General features: G+C 42.6%; 1 protein-coding gene across 5 annotated transcripts in view; it reads left to right on the top strand.

Moving 5' to 3' along the window:
- LOC126419833 (UDP-glycosyltransferase UGT5-like) overlaps positions 1–25,792 on the top strand; it is a 199,221-nt gene that overhangs the window by 50,161 nt on the left and 123,268 nt on the right. Inside the window, exon 6 of one of the 5 annotated variants that reach the window (XM_050087066.1) lies at positions 1,203–1,312. The exons of 3 other annotated variants lie outside the window; for them this stretch is intronic. In XM_050087066.1, coding sequence (XP_049943023.1) covers positions 1,203–1,312 — 110 coding nt within the window. Of the gene's footprint in view, positions 1–1,202; positions 1,595–25,792 lie in introns of those variants that run through there. One more of the 5 variants, XM_050087065.1, reaches the window with a different exon arrangement.

Raw genomic sequence — 25,792 nt, forward strand, 5'->3', positions numbered from 1 at the left:
AAGAGACAGCCTACACTACACTCGTTCATCCTCTGTTAGAATATTGCTGCGCGGTGTGGGATCCTTACCAGGTGGGATTGACGGAGGACATCGAAAGGGTGCAAAAAAGGGCAGCTCGTTTTGTATTATCACGTAATAGGGGAGAGAGTGTGGCAGATATGATACGCGAGTTGGGATGGAAGTCATTAAAGCAAAGACGTTTTTCGTCGCGGCGAGATCTACTTACGAAATTTCAGTCAGCAACTTCTCTTCCGAATGCGAAAATATTTTGTTGAGCCCAACCTACATAGGTAGGGATGATCATCGAAATAAAATAAGAGAAATCAGAGCTCGAACAGAAAGATTTAGGTGTTCGTTTTTCCCGCGCGCTGTTCGGGAGTGGAATGGTAGAGAGATAGTATGATTGTGGTTCGATGAACCCTCTGCCAAGCACTTAAATGTGAATTGCAGAGTAGCCATGTAATGTAGATGTAGATGATAACTTGCTGCTAAAATGAGCCCTAGAGAGTGAAGATGGTAATAGATAAGGAACAGGATTTGCGAAAGAGATTATTGGGATGCACAGATGAAAACAATACCAAAAGACAGGACAGAATCAGTGGTAGAATCATACTAGTCAAAAGTTAAATAATCTAAAAAGACACAGTCTAAGCATTTTTGCAGAATGTAAGCCATAAAAAAACATTCGGTGTACTCCAGAAAGAGTACACTCATTAACGGAAGGAGTGTATTCTGTTGCATCCATTAGAACACTGATGAAGCAGAAAGTCACCCCTCTCGATGGCTGTTCGCCTATATTTCATTCCTGACATCCTGACTGGGTTCTCCCGCTGGGTAGGGGAGGGGGTGATGGAGGAAGAGAGCTCTGGTTATTGAAACCCAAGAGATAGAGCCAAGTGGGAAAGGTCAGTGTTCAGAGGAAACAGGTTCCGCTTTCCTCACATATGTATTTGCTGATTCAGAGTGGCATGATAATCACTTCCTGATGTCTATGGTGCATTCACATAGTATATTGTTAGATCGCCAATGTTGGCAGCTCCCAGGCGGAAAACACTCGTCGCCCAAAGTCGAAAGACTTCAGCCGACCCAGGACTAGAAAGCCTTTGATCAGGACAATGTGAACAAACTACATAAAGCAGCGTCACCAACTGCTGTTCATTTGAACACCGATCTTTGTGTAACTCTTGACACTCGGTGTGCAGGTACCGAGAGAACGCCCAGCGGCTGTCAAGGATCTTCAACGACCGCCCGGTGAAGCCGCTGGACGAGGCAGTCTACTGGACAGAGTACGTGATCAGGCACCAGGGGGCACCTCACCTCAGGTCCGCGGCGCTGGACCTCACCTGGTACCAGTACTTCCTGCTAGATGTCGTCGCCGTGCTGGTAGCCGCGGCCGCGGTGCTGCTCCTAGCGGCGGGGATCGCAATCAGAGCCGGACTGCGGCTACTGAAGCGGACTGCTGGTGGATACGAAGCTAAGAGGACTAGTAGCAAGTCCACCAAGAGAGACTGACGGCGTTTTATTTATCTCTTGTATACATCTGATTTGTATATTTCCCAATTTGTATATTACCCAACAAAATGAGTTTATATGACTATCTAGTTTAACTTTTCAACATTGGACAGTAAAACCTTACCCACTTAATAATTGTTTATTCACGAGACCGTTTCACAATTAAATCAGCCACACAAGCTTGTTACAACAATAAAACATAATCCACTGTAAACATGCATGCAGGTGTCTAATGACCTACTACTCTAGTTAACTGCAAAGCTAATGCATCAGTCTCTATCCATATTTCACTTGGCACAACCCGCTCGATACTTTAGGCTGACGTCAGGGCACCTCCATTGCTGCCTTTGTGCTTCACCACTCGTCTCTCTGACTCAGCTCGGATGGCTTTCACCTTTCTAAGGTGTCATCAGACGGCTTAAGTCTTGTCTGAAAGTTGGCCTACACATCCAAAAGCCGGTTCACAACAAAATATAAAATGAACGTTGTTCTGTAACACTGTTTCTGCGTATTTCAATATTTAATGTTTCCGTATTTTTACGTGAAAGTGTACTAGAATTGGAAAAGTGACTCACCTAAGTGTGACGTCACAAGTGTGACCCAGGGAGCATACTGACAGCTAAACTAATAATTTGGAAAGGGTCTTCGTAGTTCTCTCATTCACTTATGTCTTCTCAGCCAAGTGGTAGTTTTACTATTTGGGCAAAATTGAAAGGGGACAGGGTGTTTAAATGAATTTAATTCCACTAATGGCGATCAGAAAACTTCTTGACCAGGTATATCTGACAAAAGGGGGACAGGTGCTTAGATGAATTTTGCTATGACTGAACGTGAACAGAGAGCACAGGCGAAATCTTGTCAGATACATGGGCTTGTTTCAATTCTCGCATCTCCACATTGCGACATCTACAAATCAATGAGGCTGCACATGGTATGTGAACAAAAATCACAGAGATGAATCTATTTCAAATGGCCCGCTAATATCAGTAATACCGATTTTATGTACAACTTTCAATAGCACACGAGCTCATGAATATGTGATGATCACGGTACGAAGCTAAATTTGACAATGGACAGTTGGTTCACGAGTGTCCCCATAGCAGATCGAGTACTCGCGTCTTACAAATTAACGCTTTTGGGCTTGTCATTGATACACTTTTTCTTCTCACAGTTAGCAATATCTTCACAAACCGAAAATATGACCACGAAGATAACTACTGAATAGTAGCTCTAATCGGTAACCGATTGAAAACTGCTACATGATGAAATATCAATTCAGTGCCTTGAAACACCCCCATTATGTCCTTTATTGCGTCTTGTGTGATTTACCGAAGCCACCAAACAGTTAATTATTATGATTATACGACCGTGTGCTTAATGGATGAAAGGCCATCGGCTTTTCTGCTGTGGTTTCGGGGGTATTTCAACCGAGTGCGGCTGTTCTGAGACGGAATAGTTAATGATCGAAAGTTTGTCTATTGTTAAAGACCGTAAAGGTTGCGATATACAAACTGATATGTATTTTCTACTAACACACAAATCCTGAGGCAATTGTTACCTTCGCCTTACACGTTTAATTACAGTTATATCTTTTATTGGTTGCTGATTTTCAGTATTTCGTCACACGCAATGGTGATTGTTAACATTCACAACAATCCTCGCTGCGATCCTTGGTTGTTGCTGGCCGACGCGGTTCACGCGAAACACGTAATTCGGCACTTGTCACTTTTGGTTTTACACCACTCGCTAATCGGTATCGATGAGGGTCCGCCCCACGACGATCTGGGGGACGCGCTCATTTGTCACACTCCGGCGAATTTACCGTTTACTACTCACTCGGCACATCCGCCATTGACCCCGTACTCCGCACGACCACCATTCTTGCCCGTCTCTCCAGTACTGCCGCTCACTCGACACTCACCCCACTGCTTCCTGCAGTGCTCGACAATCGACTCCTGTCTGCTATCGACTTGGGTGTTGGGTACTAATATCTATGTTCGTGGGATCACGGATCCCTTACATCCCCGCGCTAAAAACCTTTCTAGCCACAGGCGAAAAAGAACAATAGGAAAAAATTATCACACGGCATAAAAAATGAAGATGAGGAACATTACATTCAGGTTCACATGCTGAAAGTTGCAACGTATAAAAAAATACCCTATTGGCTCTGGTAGCAAACTGCCTCTACAGAAACATCAATCTATCTCACTTAATATAGCATGGTAGATATTTTTACAAACTTTGTCTTACATTCAATTACCAAAAATCTTCACTTTCAATGGTTTGTATGGACCGTTAACTGCATATTTTCTACTGTTTAATCTTTCATGACTTGTTACTGCAAAGACAAGAAAAAAAAACTAGTCTAATGCCAGCTACCTCTTTAGTATGCCGTCCTTTCATCGGGCTTCCTGCTGAACATGCTACTATCACTCTAACTTATAACTCACTTGGTCAGCACACACGAAAGTTGAGGAAGAAATTCACAACTTATTCACGTGAGACTAACACAAACGAAATTGAATATGAGAACAAAATATACCATTTATACTTTGAATTACGCAATTATTTTACAATTCCTCATTCCTCTACAGATTGATTCAATAACCTTAAATGCTCCATTATTGCACTTAGTATGTCTTACATAACTATTTCCATCACTATAACTAATGTGGTCGCCCAATGAAAAATTTTAAATTACTGATCATTTCATTTTGCCAAACATTTATAGCGCCATACATGAATTGTTATCACTAATGCCCAGATGAGAGGTACACTATTTCCTGTTATATTGACATTAATCCAAATCTGCTATATGGGTATTTATTATTCATTACACAGCTTACGTGAGCTCCCGAAGCCAACCACGTGACAGCCATGGAGACGAGGAGCACGCCAGAGCTTAAGTCTTGATGTTGACTTAGTACTTATGTACTGCATTTTTAAAATGTGGCTACGCCTATTCAGGCTGCTTTAGTTTTATTTCTAGACCATGCCCTCTTAGACATATTATATATTCAGGTATATCTTCTGAAGAACACTCATTACTTGGGCTGAAACCTAGGTAAAGGTTGGTTTCATTACCGCAATCGAGGGTGATAGTTTCTTATATACTAAATTATTACTATTGCTGACCGTGATGCAATGTTGAAAATACAATAGTTAGTCATGTATGATGAAAAGAGCGGTGAAACGTAACACACCTAGTCAAGGGAGAAATCATTGAAATATTTACAATTCAGGGAATAGATGTTCAATGTGTGCGAATTTTTCCCGACTTTGAATCACCTGACAGTGCATAACCCTTTTCCATACATTGAATATGCAGGGTGACAATTATTGAAATAAAGGAAAAAAACGTAAATTATTTATAAACTATGGCGAGCAAACCCTTGATTCAACACTTAAACATCACTAAGAGTATTCGTATTTAGGTTATGACGTCATTGGCAATGATGTGGCGCAGACTAATAGCGAAATTTTGCATGAGCCGCTGAAGTGTCGGAACAGGGATGCTGTCGATGACATCCTGAATGGCTGTTTTCAGCTCAGCAATGGTTTTGGAGTTACTCCTGCACACTTTGTCTTTAATATACCTGCACAAAAAGGAGTCGCATGTGTTCAGATGCGGAGAATTTGGCGACTAATGGAAGCCTATGGCGCTGGCCGCGGTGACCGAGCGGTTCTAGGCGCTTCAGTCCGGAACCGCGTGACTGCTGTGGTCACGGGTTCGAATCCTGCCTCGGGCAAGAATGCGTGTGGTGTCCTTAGGTTAGTTGGGTTTAAGTAGATCTAAGTTCTAGGGAACTGATGACCTCAGATGTTAAGTCCCATAGTGCTCACAACCATTTGAACCATTTTGAAGCCTATGGCAGTGGCCTCTGGGTACACCAGTGCTCCTCCAGGAAATCAAACACACTCCTGCTTCGATGTGGCCGAGCTCCGTCTTGCATGAACCACATCTTGTCGAAATCAGAGCCAATTTGGATAGTGGGGATGAAATCGTCTTCCAAAACCTTCATGAACCGTCCGGTAGTCACCGTAATATCAGGGAATATCGCACCAATTATTCCGTGACTGGACATTGAACACAACACAGTGTAAGACGTCGTGGTCTCCTGACATTCATTGCTTACATATTCCGCCCTCACAATCATATTCCGCACATCAAGATGCTTCATTCAAACCCAAACTCGATAAAATAAAGTCAATGTTGTATGAATTCATGTAAACGATACGCAAATAATAAGTGCACCGGGGTTGAGATACTCGAGGATGGCATACACATGCACATTCAAAACACAATTGTCACAAGAGCTTTTAGTTTGGGAGAGGCGGACCGCATGCCAAGAGGCCGGTCCCTTCAGAGGACAACTCAGCCTGTCTACGTCGGATGGCGACAGCTCATGGAGCGGACAGTGTTTCCCGAGTGAAAGGGGAGAATGACCCCGTGCTCGGCTTAAAAGCAAATTCCGCTACATTATTTGGGTGCGCCCAGCCTATGCATTCTTTAAAAACATAGCACACAGTTTCAGAGGTTTTCACAGGGAGACAGCAAACGCCAAATGCTGATGCTGCAGATTTCCAGACCGCTCGCCTTAAACGGAACGTCATTCTCCCGTTTTAGAAGAACAATGCTGATTGGCAGACAATATCCCTGACGCCTTGAGCTGAAGGAGTAATGGAAGAGACCAAAAGATATACCCCTTCATGTCTGGCGTGGAGAGGGGCCATTCTGTTGTCGCTCTTGGAGCGAGAACATGTAACGAGAGCGTGTGCGCTTTTACGTGTACTCAAAGAGTGAGGAACAAATCCCTCCTCAGTACTTCACTGGGAGAGCACGTCTGTCGAGAGCGAATCGAAGTGCGACTCCATATTGAGTCCTTGCGATTAAGTGTTATTCACTGTGTTGGCCGCAACACTTATTGTGCGGTGTGAATGGACAGAGTTATAGTTAAACGCCTGCGAGCGAATTATTGAGTGGCATCGCAGTGGACTGGTTACCTGACCGGTGTACCACGCCCAATAGTTAGACTAGGGGCGAATAGGAGTCCTTGACTTCATCAAGGCGTAGGGAGAGTTTGAACGGCAAAGGCCAATCCAGGTAGAATGAGAGTTATCTTATTTGTCAACAGCGAGCGGCACAGACAGCAGTCATCACAGCTTACGGTATTGTGCGCTGCAGATCTTGCGAGTCCCTAATTTCCTCCACAACAGAACACTTCACTGCATTTCACACATGACAGCCTCGACCGTACCTAGCAACGTTCTAATGGATAATTATTCCAGTTGAGTAGGCGCGCCTCTCAGCCATTCTGCCAAGTCAATAACAATCTTAAACTTCACATTCCGAAAAGAACCCGGAAATAACTTGTTCAGTTCATAATTAAAAGTGCCAATGTGATTTCTCAGAATTTTTGAGAAATAAATAATAATTTTCGTTAGTTTCATGTTTTTCTTACACTAACTAGTACTACTCCAGTACCCAAGTATCACACTAGTTACTTAAGAAATTTATGTGAATTTTTGTGTCATTTTCTTACAGTTGACGACTTCAGAAGATATTTATTGCTGGACGTTTTTCAGGCATTTCTCTTTAGAACATTAGAAGCGTCTGTCTGGCTTCTGTAGTAGTGTGGGGGTGGAAACTGCATCTTGCAGGAGCCACAGGGTAAAGGGTACATCTCAGATTAATCCGTTGTACAGAATGACAGAATAGCACGCACAAGCTCACAGAAAATGGCGACCCTGCCGGGATAGGTAAAATAGGTAAGCTACTAGGATAGGAAAGTGTCAGGATAGTTAGGTACGGCAGTTCGCAGCAGTAGCACTTTGAAGAACTTTCTTTCATGTATGAAATAGCTATTTGCAAAGCTTGGGATCAGAACAGATACAGGTAGTGAAGAAAGCAGAATTGTAGGGAAAAGGGCATGTGTTACTGTGTTGGAAAATTTTGCATTTTTTTACGATTTTTGTGTAGCTGTTAGGGCATAGGATTTTCAGGTGATAGGCACAGACGCAGAGTGACGCAGTGTGACGCAGCATCATATAAGTGAGCATTAAGAAATAACATTTTTCTCCCTTTGCAAGGGCACAGGTGGAGATAGGAGACTGCAGCAGAGCAGGCAGAACATTAGGCGAGAAGTCACGACATTGCTGTTGTTGGTTCATACAACTGGTAAGTGGTCGTATTGTCTTGTAGATAGGGTTGTGGTGTGTTGAAAGTACTTCCATGTTAACGAGAGCACAAGCCAAAAGGTTACATGAGAGACAGCAAGTAGACGAGATGGGGGAGAATCAACCAGATAGACAGCAAGTAAACGAGCTTATTGAGAGTAGGACAGAAGGTGAACCTGAGAATAGGACAGACGGTGAATCAGAGAATATGACAGTCGGGGAGCTGCAGAAGCAGCAGGCTCAGTTAGACTGGGATAAAATTGAGACAGATCAGACAGATGGGAACCGAGGGAACGAGAACATCGAATTTCCAGAATATGAAATTCCAGGTAGGGCACATTGTGAGCCAGAAATAGGCAGCCCACGTAGGAAATGGGAAAGATTAGAAGCGAAACGAGCACAGGAAACGCGTTTGTTTGCAGCATATTCAGGGACAGAATACGCGTCAATACAGTCAATCAACCGGCACTTAGCTAACGTTCAAAGAGAAGTAGACAGTGTGGAAGAGGGGGAACATTTAGAATACGTCGAACCTATCATGCAGATTCTAAATATGCCCCAACAACAGACACAGAATTTTGCGGAGTTACGAGCGCCCGGAAAGGTTCCGTAACAGACGCAACTGTACCTGCAAACACAAGACATCCACAACAGAGAGGGCAGAATGCGGAGTTGTTTGCGCCACGTAATGGTTCAATGACAAACGCAACTAGTCCTCAACACAGACAGCACGGGTTGTCGCAGTTATCAAACTCTGAAACGCCACAGCATAGCCCAGTAAACGACGTAACTGGCCGAGTGGAATACAATAGATCGAGAATACATAGATCAGCACGAGGTAGTGTTGCAGGACAGGACGCGATCATGGAGATGTTACAAAAATTAACGCTAGTACGGCGAAACGGAATCAGGATATTAATAATATTAATACACAGATAACGAAACAGAATACACAGATGACAAAACAGTATCAGGAATTGAAACAGGATAATCAGAACTTGAGACAAGAGATTAAGACACAAATACAACAGGTTAAAATCCAGATGGAAGAAGGGATCGCCAGAATTGATAGTCAGATCACTCAGATAAACAAAGACGCGAAAGAATCTAGAGAAAGAATTCAGGTACTAACACAAGGTCAGCAGCAATTACGCACTGACGTGGACAAGGTCCAATTGGACATCGTAAACGTTGACCAAAAAGTGGAACGTTTTACCAAAAAAGCCACTCGAACAGCAATACAAATTTCGGAAGAACAAGCAATTCAAAGCAGGGTCGCAAAGGTTGCACTGAAAAAAATGTGATCAGCGGATCAATAAAATAGAACTTATAAACAAAGATCAGTTTGAAAAGCTTCGAACAGAGTCGATACAAACTATCGAAGAAAAGATCGAGACCGATTACACCTGTAGCGAAACAACTGACGCGTCAAGCATTAATTCAGTACACGAACAAGCGCCGTCTAAGAAAGTTCAAGTAGAACCAAGGCTAGATGTAACACTCGCGCAGAAATCTAAACAGAAGACCCCGATTAAAGTAATACATGACATGCCACAGGACCAGGCACAGTACCTAGAAAAACGGAACACATACATTCAGCCGATACCAATCGAAAGACAGGCAATTGAACCAGTAAATCCAATGACACAACATAATAGCAGCACAGGTACTATACCACGGACGACGAGAGTAGAAACACACGAACAACACTTTTGTTCACCAATGATACGATATGACGCGGATATGAGTCAGGAAATTGAGAATAGGCAGACAGGCAGTAGATTACCAGAAAATAAACACGACAACACAAGCAGTGGCAGATTATTTGAGTCCGCGAATCAGCCACAAACCGGATTTATGAGTAGATATGATACAGACCACTTCCTTACAGTTAGAAAATTTCAACATTTCAAGGAAGAAGGCGATAGCTTGCATGCACGCACATTCATCGATCAGTTTCAAGTAGGCTTACCAAACCACTGGAACGTAGCTCACAAACTTTACTTCATTTGTGCACACATGTCAGGGACAGTAGCAGAGCTGATGCAAAAGATCGCGGCTACCTGTACGTCTTACCTACAGTCAGATCAGCTTTTCTCGAAAGATATTGGTCCAAGGAGGTGCAAAACAAAATTAAATACAAGTTACTTCAGATGACACCATATGAAAACCGAGGAGAGAAAACCGTGATAAAATTCTTTGATACAATGGACAAAAAGAATCAATGCCTAGACAAACCATACAGTAACGGAGAGCTGATACGTCTATGTAGAATGAAATTACCGGTAAAGTATCAACAGGCGACAGTAGGAAAAAATGAAAATACCGAAGAATTCAAAGAGGTTTTAAGGGAACTTGAATAGACGTTTAAAGAAGGCGAGGTGAAAGAAAAGAGAAAGGAAAGGGAACAGCAAAGGGAGAGGACTGGAACTAATATTCCAATAATAATAATCGTAATCCTAACCCCAATAATTGCAGGCAATTTAACAGACAAGGAGAGTGGCACAATGAAGGCAATTGGCATAGAAACGATAACCGGAATAATTGGTACCGAAATAGGACCGGTAATGGACACTCACCCAGTGGCGGATATGGATTTAGGAATCAAAATGCCAACGGTCATGGGTACTTTGAAAGAGGTCACGATGTTAGAAACTGCAACTGGCGAGACCAGGGCGCGAGTAATTACCGAGGAAATTATGGTCCACAGAGACAAGAACAACTCAGCAAAGAGAAACCAGATGTAGAAGCTAGGCCACCGAGTACGGCAAAACGTAAAGATTGACGTGAAAAAAAGCAGAAGAGGTTAGGCAAACTAATGACCACCCTATCTTATACTAACCACTAAATAAAAGTTAAATTAATAGATCAGCAAAATTACACATTAATTAAAAGAAAAAGAGACACAATACACGCTAACAATCTCTTGTAGCATTGAGTATCCTGCAACATGCACACAAACAAGAAATGACACACAACCCATAAAAGGATGAAGAAGTGGTAGGACATAATTAGAATAAAGAAATATAGCGATCTAATAATTTTTGCCACTATCAGAAAATTCTTGCATTATATAAAATCAGAGTTTTTTTTGTAAATAACAAATATATGTAAAACAAAAATTGTAAATATTTCTATGCGTCAGAGGGACACCGTCACTAACACCAATCACCAGCTCCCTTAACACCGGATGCTTCGAGATAGCGACGGAGAGGGTACAGACATGCTGAGAAAGCACTTATGGCAATAACAACAACATGAAGACCAACGCCACACTGGAAATGCAGGTTGAAACCAGGTTGGACTTCGGGAGGACATTACTACACAACAGAAGAGCGTGGGGAGAATCATAATACGACGAGACGACGATGAAGGTACAAAAAATTACTAAGATCTACAAACTCATCAAGTGACATTTGGAAAGGCAGTCAGATTCTACAAATCCTATATCACTCCTACACTAAAATTCACATATTCCTAGCCCAAGAAGAACAGAAGAATGCAAGAAAGAAGAGAAGAACGGAAGATGCAAGATGAAGAAGGGTAGAAGACAGCAAGATACCTTTCTCTCCTATCCTACAAAGCAAATTGCTACAAACGTCTTTCCATGAACTTTGAGGCATGGCAACTACCGCAACCACCTCTCCAAAAAGTAAACCTTGAATCGTGAAACAAATACAAGAAAACGGCAAACAAAATATTAAGTAGTACCAACCAACATTATCTAGAAATAGATTCAGCAAACTGAACAGTATTCTCCCTCCCACATCATCAAATCGCCATACCGAACCAGGTGTGAAGTACCAAGGCGTCACAGCACAATATTGGATGACGATCGTCGGTAGTCTACTACAATCATCCAACTGCCATACTGCACCAGGTGTGACAGTAAAGGAGTACATGGACATCACTGTATATTCAGTAAACCACAGTCATGAACAACCATTGGTTAGAATACCACTTCATGATGACAACATCAACAAATAAGACCCGACATCGCATGCTATAGTGCTTCTCACATAACTTGTGACACCCATATAAATGAGTCGACGCCTTGCAGTACTTCAATGGAGACCGTCAAGCACAGAAACTGACAGAGCAACTCAAAACAAAAAGACTATTTCGAAAAATAAATAAATTCTCTCTGTACTAAAAACAAGTATAGATTTATGAAAATTATATACATATGTAATATGATATTTTTCTCCTCTTTCTTTGCAAAAGTAATGTAAAGTCCATAATTTATAGATACCTTAAAACCTTTTGTAAAGAAAGTTAGCACAGTTATATAATCTCACAAACTCATGGAAAGTCTATTTATTTCTTTTATAAGTAAATTAGAAAAGGATTTACGCAGGGTTTTTCTTCTTTAAGTAAGATTCAAAAACATCTTTTTCGGTAATACGTAATACTAATACCGAGGATAGAATTAAGAGGAAACGCTTCTTCATTCTTACAAAAAAAAACAGTGACACATAAAGAAAAAGATAATGCCTAAATAAAGAAAACAAAGTAACACAACAGAGCTTTTGTGAACATTTACGCAATGCCTAACTGAAGAAAAGAGATAACCACACCAAGACATAATACACTGTACACTTATGAGTTTAGAAAAATTAATATTGTAAAAATAATTTTTGGAAATGCAAAAGAAAAACAGAGACACGTACTGGCAACGACAAACAACAACAACCTTTGTAAAGTCTATATTTGCCTAACAACAAAAAATAAATTTAAAAAAAAATAGAAACAATAGCCATAAAGAAATCATTAAAAAATTGTTAAGAATGGCTGAGAAAAGTTTATTCGAAAATCTGAAAGAACAATTTTTTTCTGACTTTCTCAAAATATTTCCCTCGGCATCGACAAACCCCAGACAAAAATTTTGTCAGAAGGAGGGAGGTATGTAAGACATCATGGTCTCCTGACCTTCATTGCTTACATATTCCGCCCTCACAATCATATTCCGCACATCAAGATGTTTCATTCAAACCCAAACTTGATGAGATAAAGTGAATGTTGTATGAATTCATGTAAACGATACTCAAATAACAAGTGCACCGGGGTTGAGATACTTGAGGCTGGCATACACAAACACATTCAAGACCTTTCAGTTTGGGAGAGGCGGACCACACGTCGAGAGGCCGGTCCCTTCAGAGGACGACTCAGCCTATATACGTCAGCGACCGCCCATGGAATGGACAGCATTTGCCCGAGCGAAAGGGGAGAACGACCCTGTGTTCAGCTTAAAAGCAAATTCCGCTACTTTGTGTGGGAGCGCCCAGCCTATGCATTCTTTACAAACATAGCACGCAGTTTCAGAGGTTTTCACAGGGAGACAGCAAACGCCAAACGCCGATGCTGCAGATTTCCAGATTGGTCGCCTTAAACAGAACGTCATTCTCCCGTTTTAGAAGAGCAATGCTGATTGGCAGATGATATCCGTGACGCCTTGAGCTGAAGGAGTAATGGAAGAGTCTGAAAGATATACCCCTTCACGTCTGGCGTGGAGAGCAGCCGTTCCGTTGTCGCTCTTGGAGCGAGAACACGTAACGAGAGCTTGTGGGCTCGTACGTGTACTCAAAGAGCGAGGAACAAGTCCCTCCTTAGTACTTCACTGGGAGAGCACCTCTGTCGAGAGCGAATCGGAGTGCGACTCCATATTGAGTCCTTGCGATTAAGCGTTGTTCACTGTGTTGGCCGCCACACTTATTGTGCGGTGTGAACGGACAGAGTTATAGTTAAACGCCTGCGAGCGAATATTTGAGTGGCATCGCGGTGGACTGGTTATCTGACCGGTGTACCACGCCAATAGTTAGACTAGGGGCGGATAGCAGTCCTTGACTTCATCAAGGCATAGTGAGAGTTTGAGTGGCGAAGGTCAATCCACATAGAACGAGAGTTATCTTATTTGTCAGCAGCGAGCGACGCAGACAGCAGTCATCACAGCTTACGGTATTGTGCGCTACAGGTATTGCGAGCCCCATATTTCCTCCACAACAGTACACTTCACTGCATTTCACACGCGACAGCCTCGACCGTACCTAGCAACATTCTAACGGATGATTATTCAAGTTGAGTAGGTGTAGCTCTCAGCCATTCTGCCAAGTCAATAACAATCTTAAACTTTGTATAGAAATTTCATAAGCGAATCGTATCCTTAAGAGGTAACTTCATATTCCGAAAAGAACCCGGAAATAACTTGTTCAGTTCATAACTAAAACTGCCATTGTGATTTCTCAGCATTTTTGAGAAATAAATAGTAATTTTCATTAGTTGCATGTTTTTCTTTCACTAAATAGCAGTACTCCAGTACCCAAGTATCCCACTAGTTACGTAAGAAATTTTGTGAATTTTTGTGTCATTTCCTTACAGCGGACGACTCCAGAAGATATTTATTGCTGAAAGTTTTTCAGGCATTTCTCTTTAGAACATTAGGTACGTCTGTCTGACTTCTGTAGTAGTGTGGGGGTGGAAATTACATCTTGCAGGAGCCACAGGGTAAAGGGTACATCTCAGTTTAATCTGTTGCGCAGAATGACAGAATAGCACCCACACGCTCACAACATTAATCTGGTGGGGTCGCGAAATGCGGATTCTCAGTCCCCGAAACGCGCCAATTTGGCTTATTGACGAACCCATCCAAATGAAAGTGGGCTTCGTCGCTAAACCAAACTGTACTGCGCACACTAATTCGCATCATGCCCCACGGCCAACTGTACAGTTTGAACGTCCTATGCGAACCGTTCAGAAGTTCTGGCGATTTTATTTCGTACAGTTCAGTAATTGTCACCCTGTGTAATACACAAATATTTTGAGATGTTCTCAGTTATTCTTAAATCCACTAGGTGATTATTTCAGCAATCTTGGCACAAGTACAACTTGCTGCATGTGTCGTATACCAATGACGTTTGCCTGTCCTTCCAGTATGGGCACGTGAAATACCTCTTGCGCTTTGAAATCACGACATGTGGAATTTCGGGAGTGTCCACTGCCAGGCGCTTGCGAAATTCTTCTCTTCACACCATCGTTGGACTGATGCCTGTCTGATCCATCACGGCGAATCGCAGGCGAAGCGAACAATGCTATGTCTCCTTCGGCACGGAAAATGTGCTGCGTTACTGATGAAAGGCATCCGTTCCTGCCTCGGTCATGTTACGCACAACCGCCGTCTGTAGTTTCCCAGTTTTTCCATCAGCAGTGAAGTCCCTAAGCATCGTCGACAAAAGGAGGATTACCCTATTTTTCCTCGGTGTATAAGACAGATCGGTCTTCTGGCCGAAATCGTCACATGTACGTTCTGGGTTTCTACAATATATATATATATATATATATATATATATATATATATATATATATATATATATATATATAAGTAAACGCAATATCTCGCTTTAGTTTTTCTGAGCGTGCCCGAATCGTTCATTTGTAAGAGACTAGCATACGAACTCCTATAGGTACACTCATGAACCAATTTTCCTAGGACATATTTCGATTTTTGTAGTGTATTGGTTCAGAAACATTTTTTCGTATTTTTCCGCTACAGATTCATTTGCACCAGGGTACCCTTCCCCATTTATCATATAATATGCCGTGCATTCATTTATCGTTTCAATTTTAATGCCACATTTACTTGATTTCTGTGGTCTACAGATCCCGAAAGGGCAACGGTGCTGAAAACCAACAAGCCGCTCATATACAGGGTGGTCCATTGATCGTGACCGGGCCAAATATCTCACGAAATAAACGTCAAACGAAAAAACTACAAAGAACGAAACTCGTCTAATTTGAAGGGGGAAACCAGATGGCGCTATGCTTGGCCCGCTACATGGCGCTGCCGTAGGTCAAACGGATATCAACTGCATTTTTAAAGTTAGGAACCACCATTTTTATTACATATTCGTGTAGTACGTAAAGAAATATGAATGTTTTAGTTGGACCACTTTTTTAGCTTTGTCATAGATGGCGCTGTAATAGTCACAAACATACGGCTCACAATTTTAGACGAACAGTTGGTAACTGGTAGGTCTTTTAAACTAAAATACAGAACGTAGGACCGTTTGAACATTTTATTTCGGTTGCTCCAGTGTGATACATGTACCTTTGTGAACTTATCATTTCTGAGAACGCATGATGTTACAGAGTGGTTACCTGTAAATACCACATTAATGCAATAAATGCCCAAAATGATGTCTGTCAACCTCAATGCATTTGGCAATACGTGTAACGACATTCCTCTCAACAGCGAGTAGTTCGCCTTCCGTAATGTTCGCACATGCATTGACAATGCGTGGAGCATATCTCCACCTTGGCTCCTCCGGAAACCCAAACTTATTTTAGATTTGACTCGTTTTAAGAAGGATGGCACGCCAGATTTTACATTCGAGTCACTGTTTTCTAACATTTTAGATGTGCATCACGGTTTCACTGTCGTTTACACTGATGGCTCCAAACAGGAGAATTTCCTTGGCTGTTCTGTGGTGTTCCCTGATCATGTTACCCGTATTCGCCTCCCTGCTGAATATACCGTTTTCGCAGCGGAGCTCCACGCGATCCTGAAGGCACTGGAGCTGATGCATCGTGTTCGGGGCGATCGATTTCTTCTCTGCTCCGATTCTCTTAGTGCCTTACAACCACTGCAGAATCTGTACCCAACTGAGGAGATGGTCCAGCTGATATATGACCAACTGCACTTGCTCCAACGGCGGGGTAAGGAGGTGTCCTTCTGCTGGGTGCCTGGTCATGTCGGAATATGGGGCAATGAACAGGCCGATCGGTCTGCCAAGGAGGCCTGCAGAGAGCAGGATGTGTTCCAGTGTCCTATCCCCTTGCAGTCAGTCATTGCTGCACTCCACAGGAAGAGCATGGAGTTGTGGGAGGACGAATGGCTGGCCGCGACGGCCAATAAACTGCGGTCGGTAAAGTCAACCACTCGGCCGTGGCGTTCCTCCTGCCGGTTGCTCAGGAAGCACAAGTTGATGGGGATCTGCCCTGTATTTTAGCTAATGATGAGTCGTGTGTGTCTAGGGTTTTTAAGTTTTGTGACGTGTCTGGACTCTGGCCTCAACTTTTAGGCTGGATGTTTTAGTGTACTGCAGAGTGGCTGCTCCTCCCCTTTTTTCTTTGTGGTCAGCCAGCCACTTCCATCTGCTACATTGTTTTAGCTCCCTCCATCATTTTCTTCCTGTGTTGTCCATGTTTTACTGTTGACACCCTGCTTCATCCCACGCTTCAGTGTGGATGAGCACATATTTTTCAACGATTTTTACCCGTGTTTTATGTTCCGTTTTATATTTCTGTTCTGGGATTTTTCTCGACACCCGTCTCCCTATGTTACTGAATGGGCGCTGAAGACCTTGCAGTCGTACGCCCAAAAAACCCCTCTACTACTCTACTACATATTGTCAGGCGTTGCCGGTGGATCACAAAAGCAAATATCCTTTAACTTTCCCCACAGAAAGAAATCCGGGGACGTCAGATCCGGTGAACGTGCGGGCCATGGTATGGTGCTTCGACGACCAATCCACCTGTCATGAAATATGCTATTCAATACGGCTTCAACTGCACGCGAGCCATGTGCCGGACATCCATCATGTTGGAACTACATCGCCGTTCTGTCATGCAGTGGAACATCTTGTAGTAACATCGGTAGAACATTACGTAGGAAACCAGCATACATTGCACCACTTAGATTTCTATCGATAAAATGGGGACCAATTATCCTTCCTCCCATAATGCCGCACCATGCATTAACCCGCCAAGATCCCTATATTCCACTTGTCACAGCCATCGTGGATTTTCCGTTGTCCAATAGTGCATATTATGCTGGTTTACGTCACCGCTGTTGGTGAATGACGCTTCGTCGCTAAATAGAACGCGTGGAAAAAATCTGCCATCGTCCCGTAATTTCTCTTGTGCCTAGTGGCAGAACTGTACACGACGTTCAAAGTCGTCGCCATGCAATTCCTGGTGCATAGAAATAGGGTACGGGTGCAATCGATGTTGATGTAGCATTCTCAATACCGACGTTTTTGAGATTCCCGATTCTCGCGCAATTTGTCTGCTACTGATGTGCGGATTAGCCGCGACAGCAGCTAAAACACCTACTTGGGCATCATCATATGTTGCAGGTCGTGGTTGACGTTTCACATGTGGTTGAACACTTCCTGTTCCCTTAAATAACTTAACTACCCGGCTAACGGTCTGGACACTTGGATGATGTCGTTCAGGATACCGAGCAGCATACATAGCACACGCCCCTTGGGCATTTTGATCACAATAGCCATACATTAACACGATATGACCTTTTCCGCAATTGGTAAATGGTCCATTTTAATACGGGTAGTGTATCACGAAGCAAATAGCGTCCGCTCTGGCGGAATGTTACGTGATACCACAAACTTATACGTTCGCGACTATTACAGATCCATCTATCACAAAGCGAAAAAAGTAGTCTAACTAAAACATTCATATTTCTTTACGTACTACACGAAAATGTAATTAAAGATGGGGGTTCCTATTTAAAAAAACGCAGTTGATATCCGTTTGACCTATGGCAGCGCCATCTAGCGGGCCAAGCATAGCGCCATCTGGTTTCCCCCTTCAAACTAGACGAGTTTCGTTCTTTCTAGTTTTTTCGTTTGATGCTTATTTCGTGAGATATTTGGCCCGGTCACTATCAGTGGACCACCCTGTATAGTACGGTAAGCATGCGGACTGTATAATGTTTTGCAGTTACTTACAAACGTATTCCACAGACTCTTGATAGGAGCCAGTTTATGTACTCTCTGCCTTCTGTCCTTGTACTTTTGTCGTCCAATCTTAGACAATCTGAGAGAAATTTGAAGCGCCTTACACTCATTGCCGCCCGAAACAATGCACTCGCAAAATCGTGAGACCATAAATTTTCTAAATTTAGTTCACTGCTTTTCGGTAGTCTTCCAGGGTAGTACAAAAACCTGTGCGAGCAAGAACGTCACCATGATTCGTCACATGAGTGTGGCTCTGGCCGGACCCTTGTACACTCGTACCTTGAATAATTTTGTTGATGAATGTGAAAAATTTTTTCGACAGCTAACTGACGGATAAGCAAATTCTATGCCCCTTCGCATTGCCTTTGACACCTGGAATATGGACTACCATGTTATCGGCAAATGGCCTACCACTTCTACGAGGGCAGTTCAATAAGTAATGCAACACATTTTTTTTCTGAAACAGGGGTTGTTTTATTCAGCATTGAAATACACCAGGTTATTCCCCAATCTTTTAGCTACACAACACTATTTTTCAACGTTATCTGCATTCAATGCTACGGCCTTACGCCACCTTGAAATGAGGGCCTGTATGCCTGCACGGTACCATTCCACTGGTCGATGTCGGAGCCAACGTCGTACTGCATCAATAACTTCTTCATCATCCACGTAGTGCCTCCCACGGATTGCGTCCTTCATTGGGCCAAACATATAGAAATCCGACGGTGCGAGATCGGGGCTGTAGGGTGCATGAGGAAGAACAGTCCACTGAAGTTTTGTGAGCTCCTCTCGGGTGCAAAGACTTGTGTGAGGTCTTGCGTTGTCATGAAGAAGGAGAAGTTCGTTCAGATTTTTGTGCCTACGAACACGCTGAAGTCGTTTCTTCAATTTCTGAAGAGTAGCACAATACACTTCAGAGTTGATCGTTTAACCATGGGGAAGGACATCGAACAGAATAACCCCTTCAGCGTCCCAGAAGACTGTAACCATGACTTTACCGGCTGAGGGTATGGCTTTAAACTTTTTCTTGGTAGGGGAGTGGGTGTGGCGCCACTCCATTGATTGCCGTTTTGTTTCAGGTTCGAAGTGATGAAACCATGTTTCATCGCCTGTAACAATCTTTGACAAGAAATTGTCACCCTCAGCCACATGACGAGCAAGCAATTCCGCACAGATGGTTCTCCTTTGCTCTTTATGGTGTTCGGATAGACAACGAGGGACCCAGCGGGAACAAACCTTTGAATATCCCAACTGGTGAACAATTGTGACAGCACTACCAACAGAGATGTCAAGTTGAGCACTGAGTTGTTTGATGGTGATCTGTCGATCATCTCGAACGAGTGTGTTCGCACGCTCCGCCATTGCAGGAGTCACAGCTGTGCACGGCCAGCCCACACGCGGGAGATCAGACAGTCTTGCTTGGCCTTGCGGCGATGATGACACACGCTTTGCCCAACGACTCACCGTGCTTTTGTCCACTGTCAGATCACCGTAGACATTCTGCAAGCGCCTATGAATATCTGAGATGCCCTGGTTTTCCGCCAAAAGAAACTCGATCACTGCCCGTTGTTTGCAACGCACATCCGTTACAGACGCCATTTTAACAGCTCCGTACAGCGCTGCCACCTGTCGGAAGTCAATGAAACTATACGAGACGAAGCGGGAATGTTTGAAAATATTCCACAAGAAATTTCCGGTTTTTTTAACCAAAATTGGCCGAGAAAAAAAATGTGTTGCATTACTTATTGAACTGCCCTCGTATTAGCGACAGCCGCTCTCCACCAATGACCATTCTTACCTCGCGCGTCTGAGTGTTCTCCAGCGCTGCCTGAAGATTCAGCGGACTGGTCGGCTTCGGCATTGTCCGTAACTGCTGCAGGAGCGTCAACTTTACAGTCCCTTCCATCAGGATATTCATTTAAGTACCTTTCACGACTGAGTTCTTCTAACAGTGCTTCCAATACAGCATCTTCCGTTAGTAAAACGTCGTTTCTATGTGCCATTTACTCATGAATGTGCTTCACACTCAGCGACGGAACAGCTACACAATGTGCACTCCTCGGTCACAGTGATCCTTCAGCAAACATTTCTGCCAAATTGATTAGACAGCAATGTCTCATAACTACGAACGCCTGCCCTCTACTAGGTACCAGGCAGCAGTGAATTTATATAGTCGGCAGCGGGCTGTGTATGTGTGGTGGTGCATGCGCAGTAACAGGCAGAAAACTCCAGGGTCAGAATGACTCTGGAGTCTGGTGTGCATATGCAGGGCTCTCATATTTGATCGATGACGATTGGTGACAAAGACTTTATCTCAGTCAACGTCCATTGGTAAGCGAATGGCTTTTTTCCTGAATGAAAAGCCTTGGTCTGGAACTGGTGACACAAATTGATTTATTCCTGCATTGTTTGTTGGGTCACATAGTGTAAGTGGTTTTTATGTTTCCTATTGAGAAAACTGATGACAAATCCGACAGCAGTTACCAAACCTTTCGACAATATTTTGGAAAAAAGAAGAACTGTGAGAGGATCGCTGTCATACAACACAAAGGATGTTGTTGTTGCGGTCTTCAGTCCAGAGACTGGTTTGATGAAGCTCTCCATGCTACTCTATCCTGTGCAAGCCTCTTCATCTCTGAATAACTATTGCAACCTACATCTTTCTATATCTGCTTACTGTATTCATCTCTTGGTCTCTCTCTACGATTTTTACCCCCCACGGTTCTCTCCAGTACTAAGTTGGTGATCCCTTGATGCCTCATAACTTGTCCTACCAACCGATACCTCCTTCTAATCAAGTTGTGCCACAAATTCCTCTTCACCCCAATTCTATTCAGTACCTCCACATTATTTACGTGATCTGCCCATCTAATCTTCAGCATTCTTCTGTAGCACCATAATTCAAAAGCTTCCATTCTCTTCTTGTCTATTGACCAAGTTTCACTTCCATAATGGCTACACTCCAAACAAATACTTTCAAAAAAAGACTTCCTGGCATTTAAATGCGTACTTGATGTTAACAAATTTCTCTTCATCAGAAACGCTTTTCTTGCCATTGCCGACCTGCATTTAATATATCTTCCCTACAATCATCAGTTATTTTGCTCCCCAAATAGCAAAACTTATCTACCATTTTAAGTATCCCCTTTCCTAATCTAATTCCCTCAACATCACCTGAGTTAATTCGACTGCATTCTATTATCCTCGTTTTGCTTTTGTTGATGTTCATCTTATATGATCCTTTCAAGACCGCGTCCATTCTCTTCAACTGGTCTTCCAGGTCCTTTGCTGTCTCTGTCAGAATTACAATGTCGTTGTTAAAGCTCATTTTTTTATTTCTTTTCCCTGGAATTTAGTTCCTACTCCCATTTTTTCTGTTGTTTCCTTTACTGCTTGTTCAATATTCAGACTGAATAACATCGGGGTTAGGCTTCAACCCTGTCTCACTCTCTTCCCAACCAACGCTTCCCTTTCATGCCCCTCGACTCTTATAACTGCCATCTGGTTTCTGTACAAATTGTAAATAGTCTTTCGCTCCCTCTGTTTTACCCCTGTCATCTTCATAATTTGAAAGAGAGTATTCCAGTCAACATAGGCAAAAGCTTTCTCTAAGTCTGCAAATGCTATAAAAAACAAAAGTTTGCAAAGCATAAAGACAATGAAAGTCAAGTGCCATTCTGTACACGATGGATTTTACTCGTAAACGAAGAGACGCCAGAGAATGCGTTTTGTTTAAAAAATTCGTTCTGTCATACCATTATGCAAGCTGACAAAGGTAAGTGATCGATCATCTAGTCCAACGTTTAAACTCTATCGACACTTGACGTACAAACAAAATGACGATCAGCTCTTAAAATTTCAACAGGGGAGAGCAGGAAGACGCTGTAGAGTAGTGATGGGGAGCTCGTGAATGAGTCGTTCAAATGAACGCTTCACTCCAGTGAAGTGTGAACTAACCACTCAGTTTCAATGAACTGGCACTTCAAACTCTTCACAGATAGCACACTCCACACTTTCTTCTAGTTCACTCACTCTCTTCGCCTCTCCCTCATCCCATTACATCGGCCTTACGTCACTCATTCTCCCTTCACTTCAGTCCCCCCTCTACTGCCTGTCGACGAATCGTGCGGCGTTTGTGGGAAACTATAGGTTTGCGAGGGGTTGGGGGGTGAGGGTCGAAGGGTAGGCAGCGTCAGCTGCTTCCTGCAGTGCTGACATCATTACCCGTGAGTATTTGTGCAGTTCAGTTATACTTCGCGTCACACACAGCCAACATGAAAATAAAAGTTTTGTTAATAACACTGAAAGAGGGATTTTACCTGAAATCGTACCAATTACTACAGGTGACAGTTTACGTTTTGAATTTGAGGGGTTATATTATTCTCAACAAAATAAAATCTACAGGAAAACTTCTGAATAATTACTTAACGTAGATATATAGACTTTGTGACAGTGGTAAACATACTCACTCTATTTTGGATTAAATTTTAAAAGGGACATGAAATTGGACTGTATTTTGTTGGTAGCCCTAGTTTTTCAGTCCATGAATACAACAAATAATGTTTCACTTGGCAGATAAAGACTTTTTTGGGCGCTTCATGAGAAAATGTCGAGCAAGATTAAATGTAATACCTTCTTTATATGTGACAGGCTTCTCTGTTTATCTTTCCTTTGTCCCCTTCGACCATGATCTGTTTAAGTTAGCTCAGACGCTGTAAGAGCGAAAAACGTTGCGTGCACGTTACTGCATAGTTGGCGATCTGTTGGTAAAATTATGAAGTATTACGAACCTTTGCTGTACGAGCGAGGCGAAGCGAGTGTAGCCGCGACTTGGCGGCGAACTGGGCAACTTCGCCACGCTTCCGTACTTCATGAATGAACTACTTCATTTCAACGCTTCACGGCAAAGAGTGAAATGAATGAAGTAGTTCACGGGAATCAACGAGTTCGACACATCTCTACTGCAGAGCTAATTGTAGGGCACACGACAGCCACAGGGCGTATTGTTGCAGTCGCGTGTCATTTGACAGTTTGGCTCTGCGTGCGCTCACGTGAGCGTCGTGTTGCTGTGTGACGCGCCTGAGGCGGGTCCTGCCAAGGTCAGTTCATTACAGCCAGCGAGCAGCGAAAGCGCTCAGGTCAGTCGGCCTTCATTCAGCGGCAACAGCGCAGCAGCACAAACCGCGTTCCTAGACTGCAGGGCTGCACGGGAACACCGACGCAAAATGCAAGTAAGTCAGCAGCCCTGCCCAAGAAAACTAGTGTGGTGAAGCTGGCTTCTCTCGTACCAGCCGTGTGCGTTCAGTGTGCGTGAAGTTGCCGCCGAGTAAGTTGAGATTGTGGCAAAGAGGCCTTCATTTGAAACAGGGTGTGTGTTAGATGTCGAGAAACGCTGGTTGTCACATTCAAAGGAAAGGTAAAACGAGGTAGCTGTGAGGATAAAGTTGGCGGAAAAGATAGAATCCTTGTATTTGAGTCTTTAACATTGAATACTGTGACGGCTCCCTTAGACACCCTATTCAAGGTACAGTCGTTCACATACAGAGCCAAATGTGTTAACGTACCAGCTCGTAAAAGATAACATTCTCTGAAAAGGTACTGTGGTTATCGAAAATGTTGATAGTCACATTACTGGCTGGTCATATTATAATAAAACGTGAACTGTAAAGTCTTCAACACAACTAAAAAAGGAGCTCAGAATTTTGATTTTATGTAGCTACATTTTAATCTACTTTCATTCTGGTCATATTGACTCAGATTAAATACTGTTGTCAGATCTTTACTACACTACAGGTGTACTACACTGCAGGTAAGTGTTATATTTTATTTTGTAACACAGTGACCCAGTTCGTGGTTCTTTTCTTTCAGTGGATGTTTTACACACACAAACTTCTGTCGCTATAACAAAACAAATTACTGAGTTAAACTACAAGCAATTTTAAACCTATCACCTGTCCGGTGCCCCTTCTTCATACAGACACAATAGTCTGTGGACTATTTGATTGAATCTGAATTACGCAAGTTATGTTTCAGCGTAAAATGTAATATATGTTCCTGTAATGTCTGTAAGTGAGAGCAAAAGCTCGAAGGGAGTGGCTATGTAATAAAAGGAAAAATAATAATACCAGTTTGCAATATTCCTCCTGATGTTGTGTGTGTTATTTACTGTCCTGATATGCAGAACCAAATGTAATACCTGCGTGTATTTTGTATTCTCTGAATTGGTTTACAAAACATACTGTCATGCAAAGCCAACTGTGATATTCTTGTACTATAGTGTTAATAATAAGCAATGTAATAAACAGAAATACAGTTACCTATCCGGACAGCAAAACCACAAAAACGAGTGTAATAACCGTGTGTGTTAACCTAAGGAATAAGCACCAGACTTTAATTCGTTTCTTCAAATAAGTCGTTAGTTCAGAGGTATGGAAAATAACAGTAGTTAGACTGCTATTCTGCATCGATAACAATATATGTGTTTGGTGGTACACTATTATTCGCTAGTATAATTAGGCACACGTAATGAAGCTGAGTAGGACAGCAGAAAAGATTGCAACTCCCTACTTACCTAACAGACTTCACTTTCGATTTAGATAAAAGATGGTTCAGCAATACAGGAAAAGTTTAGCCGCTCGAAACAAAACCACAGTACCCAATTGCTTAAGTAGACTGATTTCATGAGAGCAAAAGTAAATTTGGACAGAGGGGGGGGGGGGGGGGGGCGATTCTACATCAACATATTTGGTACTCAACATTTCATTGATTCACTATTAACTGTTTAACGTTACTATTTATCACCATTAATCATCAACTTAGTATTTCCTTTCATTAATACGTTATGTGAAAGCAGCAAACAATTTATCTAAAGTTGTCTCTGAATCTGGCATAACCTTACGTAATCATTTTGACACAGAAAATAATAGCAATGTAAATTATGAAATTCTCAGTTATTCTTTCCATTAATTATTTCACTGATTAATCACTGATTTGCCAGCAATATATTAAAGATGTCACAGTCTTGGCTGAATACAGGTCACTCGGAATTTTCATGTACCACGTTAGGATCCTGCTTGTTTTATGAGTGGGATAAATTACCAGGTGGACACAATTGTTAATCTGGATGATGGTTATTATTCTTAAAGTACATTTCAACTTCCTGGAACACACTATAATGCATAGCTAAAATGTCGTACCCTGTAAGCTGTGATCGGCGATGGTGGCAACAACTGCATTAATATCAGAACGGCCAAGAGCAGTTATCCATGTCGGACTTATTTCCTCTTCATAGCGATGATCCATCTTATAATCAATAGCCCGTTTTTCTCCCCTCACCAGGCCGTGATAAACTG

Source organism: Schistocerca serialis, chromosome 9 (assembly GCF_023864345.2).
Source record: "Schistocerca serialis cubense isolate TAMUIC-IGC-003099 chromosome 9, iqSchSeri2.2, whole genome shotgun sequence".
NCBI lineage: Eukaryota > Metazoa > Arthropoda > Insecta > Orthoptera > Acrididae > Schistocerca > Schistocerca serialis.